This window comes from Alligator sinensis, unplaced genomic scaffold, assembly GCF_000455745.1.
Source record: "Alligator sinensis unplaced genomic scaffold, ASM45574v1 scaffold354_1, whole genome shotgun sequence".
Classification (NCBI taxonomy): domain Eukaryota; kingdom Metazoa; phylum Chordata; order Crocodylia; family Alligatoridae; genus Alligator; species Alligator sinensis.
The window spans coordinates 1,031,604-1,036,252 of NW_005842200.1; the positions used below are offsets into that span (position 1 = coordinate 1,031,604).

The following is a 4,649-nucleotide window of genomic DNA, read 5'->3' on the forward strand; positions in this document are numbered from 1 at the left end:
CACAAGCTAGCGGAGGGTAGTTTCAGGCTAGACATTAGGAAGCACTATTTCACTGTCAGGGCGGCTAGGACCTGGAACCAACTTCCAAAAGCAGTGGTGCTGGCTCCTACCCTGGGGGTCTTTAAGAAAAGGTTGGATGAACATCTGGCCGGGGTCGTTTGACCCCAGTACTCTTTCCTGCCATGGCAGGGGGTCGGACTAGATTATCTCCTTAGGTCCCTTTCGACCCTACCAACTATGAAATTATGAAACTATCTGGGTCATAAATTCAGTGCCAGCAAGTCCACAAACAGAAGCCAAACCCACAAACAGCAAACCCTGTAAATGCTGCCCTACACTTTGGACAGAACAATTAAATACACAAATACAAATTGGGGAATAAGTGGCTAGGCTGCAGTAGTAAAGAAAAGAGCCTAGGGGTTAAAGTGGACAGAAAGCTGAATGTGAATCAATAACGTGCTCTTGCTGCAAAAAACTCAATAGCATACTGGATTGTATTAACAAGAGTGCTGCCTGCAAGTCAAGGCAAATGATTCACAACTGGTGAAGTCTTACTTTGAGTACTGTGCTTAGTTTTGGGCACAATACTTCAAGACAGACATAAACAGATTGGAAAAAAGTCCAGCAGAATGCAACCAAAAAGTGATCAGAGGTCTAGAAAACATGATTTATGAGAAAAGGCTGGAAGAACTGGGGTAGTCTAGAAAAAGAAGATCGAAGAGAAATTTGGTAACATGCTTCAAATCCTCAAAAGGCATTTATAAAGAGGATGGAGATAGACTATTTTCTGTAGCCTCAAAGGATAAGTAACAGTTTTAAATTGCAACAAGGGAAATTTAGATTGGCTATTAGGAACTACTTTTTCATCAGGTATTGTTTAATGCATTGGTACAGATCACTTAGAGAGGTTATAGAATTTCTATCCTTGGAAGTTTCTAAGAGCATGTTAGACAAACATTTGACTGGGATAGTTTTGACAGGGATAATTTGGCCTTGAGCAGAGGGTTAGACTAGATGACCCTCTATATTTTCTACAATTCATTAGATTTCATATACAACCCATAAGAATAACCCTGTCAAAATGCCATAACTACAGCTTTCCCACTTTAGTCTGTGCTGTGCTATTTGAGTTTCACTATGGTTATATTTTATAGAAATATACTGAGAAATATTGGTATGGCTTTACCTCATTTCCTTAGAAAGCCTATCATTTTTCAATGAACAAAATATTTACATGGAGTGAAATTAGCTATGAAACTTCTGATTGGCCAAAGCAGTGCTGTGGTGCGTAAGCACAAATTTACTTCTCAGAAGCATGAGCTCTTTTCCTAGTTTTCAGTTTGGCATTCATTCTGACCAAATATTTGTGAGTCTTTATTTTATATTTGTGTTACCACATCTTTTTGATGAACGCACTGTGCCATTAAACACAGCAATGTAGATTATTACACAGTCCGGTGAGTAGAAAATTGGCTTAGGGGCCGCACCCAGAGACTGGTGGTGGACAGGTCGATTTCTACCTGGAGTAACGTGGGCAGCGGAGTCCACCAAGGCTCTGTCCTGGGACCGGTACTATTCAATATCTTCATTAGTGACTTGGACGAGGGAGTAGAAAGCACCCTGTCCAGGTTTGCTGATGACACCAAACTATGGGGGGAGGTACACAAACTAGGCAGCAGGGAGTGAATCCAGGCTGATTTGGACAGGCTGGGGAAATGGGCTGAACAGAATAGGATGCAGTTTAATTAGGATAAGTGTCGTGTTGCACCTGGGGAGGAAGAATCATCAACACTCCTACAGCCTGGGAGGTACCACTCTAAGTAGCACAACTGTGGAAAGGGATCTCGGAGTTGTAGTCGACTCCAAAATGAACACGAGTCACCAGCGTGATGAGGTAATAAGTAAAGCTAACTGCACCCTGTCAGAACCCATTATTCATATGCCTATAGTACAGTGGAGGATTCCATAGTTTGATACAGAAGGCAGTCTGTCAATCATTTTGTGAGTAGGTCATGTAAGTAGGTCATGAGTGGAAAACTCCAGAGCCCAGTGACTATATATTAATGACCTAGAAAAAGTTCCCGTCAATCTTATGTAAATTCATACCCCACTATTGGACTGTTCTAAATTATTCCTACCTAGCTGCTAGTGATTGGCTTGCTAGCCGTATAAGAGGCTTGAGCAGTTTCTGCCCAAGTTGGAGAACTCCACACACACCTCGTGGAGAACTCTGAGTACACTGTGGAGCCTAGCAAACTCCACGCGTGTTTCAGAGCGAACTTAGCGGCCTGATCAACCACTAAGGACTCCCCGTCACTGACCCAAGGGGGCCTAGCACACCCCCACCCGAGATGTAAGATGACTGCCGGCTCGAACACCCCGGACATATTTGCAGACCGACCAAACGAACTTTGTAATTTCTGCCCGACCCAAGTTTTGTAACTGTAATCGAAGGAAGCTTCTGACCTGCACTGTACGAGCAGTGTAAGTAAACAATCTTTTTTGTTCAATCAAAACGCTTGAGTACCTGATTCCACTCCAAGCGTCACAAGTACCCGCCCGCTGACTAGGGCTCCTAAGGCCCCGAACCCCACACCGCGGCTCTCGGCGGCGACACACCCTTTCTTGCATAAGTAAGGCATCGCAAACAGGTCTAGGGAGGTGATACTTCCCCTCTATGCTGCATTGGTCAGACCACAGCTAGAGTACTATGCCCAGTTTTGGGCGCCACGCTTTGGGAGGGATGTGGATGGCCTGGAGAGTGTTCAGAGGAGGGCCATTCATCTGGTTAAAGGCCTATAGAAAAAACCCTATGTGGACTGATTGGGAGACCTGAACCTCTTCAGCCTTCACAAGAGGAGGCTAAGAGGTGATTTTGTGGCCGGCTACAAACTCATCGGGGGGGCCAGCAAGAAATAGGGGATACAATGTTTACCAGGGCACCTGTCAGGGTAACTAGAAATAATGGCCACAAACGGGAAGAGAGCAAATTCAAATTGGACATCAGGAAAAAATTCTTTACAGTGAGGGTTGCCAAAATATGGAATAAGTTTCCAAGGGAGGTGGTGCTGTCCCTTTCCATGGAAGTGTTTAAAAGGAGACTGGACAGAAATCTGGCTGGGGTCATCTGACCCCAGTACTCATTCCTGCCCAGGGCAGGGGGTCAGACTCGATGATCTAATAGGTCGCTTCCAACCCAAACATCTATGAAATTAGGAAACTATAAACCAAAAGAACATATATTTTTTCACACAGACAATTTGTCAATTTCAAGTTATATTTGTGTTAGTCAGGGGAAGGTAAGGTACAATGAGAGAGGTCATAACTACAACAGATTCCTTTTAGCTTGATGCCCAATTACAGTGCAGACTGTTTAATGACAGTAAAAGTCTAAGAAAAACAGGAGCAGACAGGACTGAAGCAGAACTGCAGTGATAGAAAGGCTGGGCAGGACAGCTGAATTTGAAGAGGGATTTAATTTGTTCATGGACATGTGGTAAAAGTTTCTACTAACCTGTAAGCACAGAGGACATAGTCTTTCACTGAATTCTTTGATACCAGTACGGAGTGATTCTTGTGTACAGGGGCATCATCTTCTGCAGAAATGTGTGCTTCATGGAGCAGCTGGCATGAATCAGTCAAATCAAACACCTGGAACCAGATAGTACCTTAATGCACAGGTTCATGGACATAGCTGAATGTATCCCCCTTGCTTATCACCCTCCTGTTTCCCTTTTTTGGGCCTTAGAACAATATATGAAGCAACTGAAGTTATTTGAGGAGATAGGGAAGAAGTAAAGGAGAAAAATTAGATGTTGCAAGACCATGCAACAGTCAAGAAGAAAGAACTTCAAACAGTAAATGGGCAGAAACTGAAACAAAAAGGACAAGACTAAAATGAAAATGGGAAGAAACACAAAGCAAGAGACTGTCAGAAGTAATTGAGAGAGGAGGGGAAAGAAATACACAAAACCCAGAGAGAAAGAGGATCACAAATTAGTTTATTTAAATGGTAGCTCAGAGAAGTTCATATATACTATATCAGTGGTTCTCAGACTTTTTTTTTGTGGACCACTTGAAAATTGCTGAGGGTCTCGGCGGACCACTTAAACTTTCTTTTGTTCTACAAATCAAAGCACACAACTCATATTTTAATATCAGTAGTCTTACCTTTCTAATGCAATGGATGTGCCTGTTTTTCTGAGCAAAGTTCTGGGAAGTTGGGTGTAATGTTTCTCAGCTTTAGCCTTAGGTCACCTTTCTGCAGACCACCTGAATGGAGCTTGTGGATCACAGTTTGAGCACCTCTGTACTCCAAATCAAGGTTTTCTTTTCCTCATTCAAGATGGGGAAAAAAGCCTCAACTTGGATTAGAGTATGGCTTGGGACAGGGGCAGGGGCAGGGACAGGGGCCAGCTCCAGCTCCAGCTTCAGTTCCAACAGGGGCCCAGGGCCTGGGGTACCGGCTGGAGCCAGAGCTACCACTGCTGCCTGGAATCAACAGCTTTGGAGTTAGCAGTAGCTGTGGTGGGTCAGGAGCCACTGGTGTGTGTCAGGGAGCAGGCACCAGCACAGATCAGGGAGTGGGCATGGGGACAAGTGATGGGGGAGGGGCAGGGGACACGTGGTGGGGGCATAAATAGGGGGCT

General features: G+C 44.3%; 1 protein-coding gene across 1 annotated transcript in view; it reads right to left on the bottom strand.

Annotated features, from left to right (window-relative positions):
* The window catches only part of LOC112550770, a 74,681-nt gene that overhangs the window by 29,430 nt on the left and 40,602 nt on the right, over nucleotides 1–4,649 (bottom strand). The window contains exon 20 of the mRNA XM_025207591.1: nucleotides 3,515–3,651. Within this exon, the coding sequence (XP_025063376.1) occupies nucleotides 3,515–3,651 (137 nt within the window). The remainder of the gene's footprint in view (nucleotides 1–3,514; nucleotides 3,652–4,649) is intronic.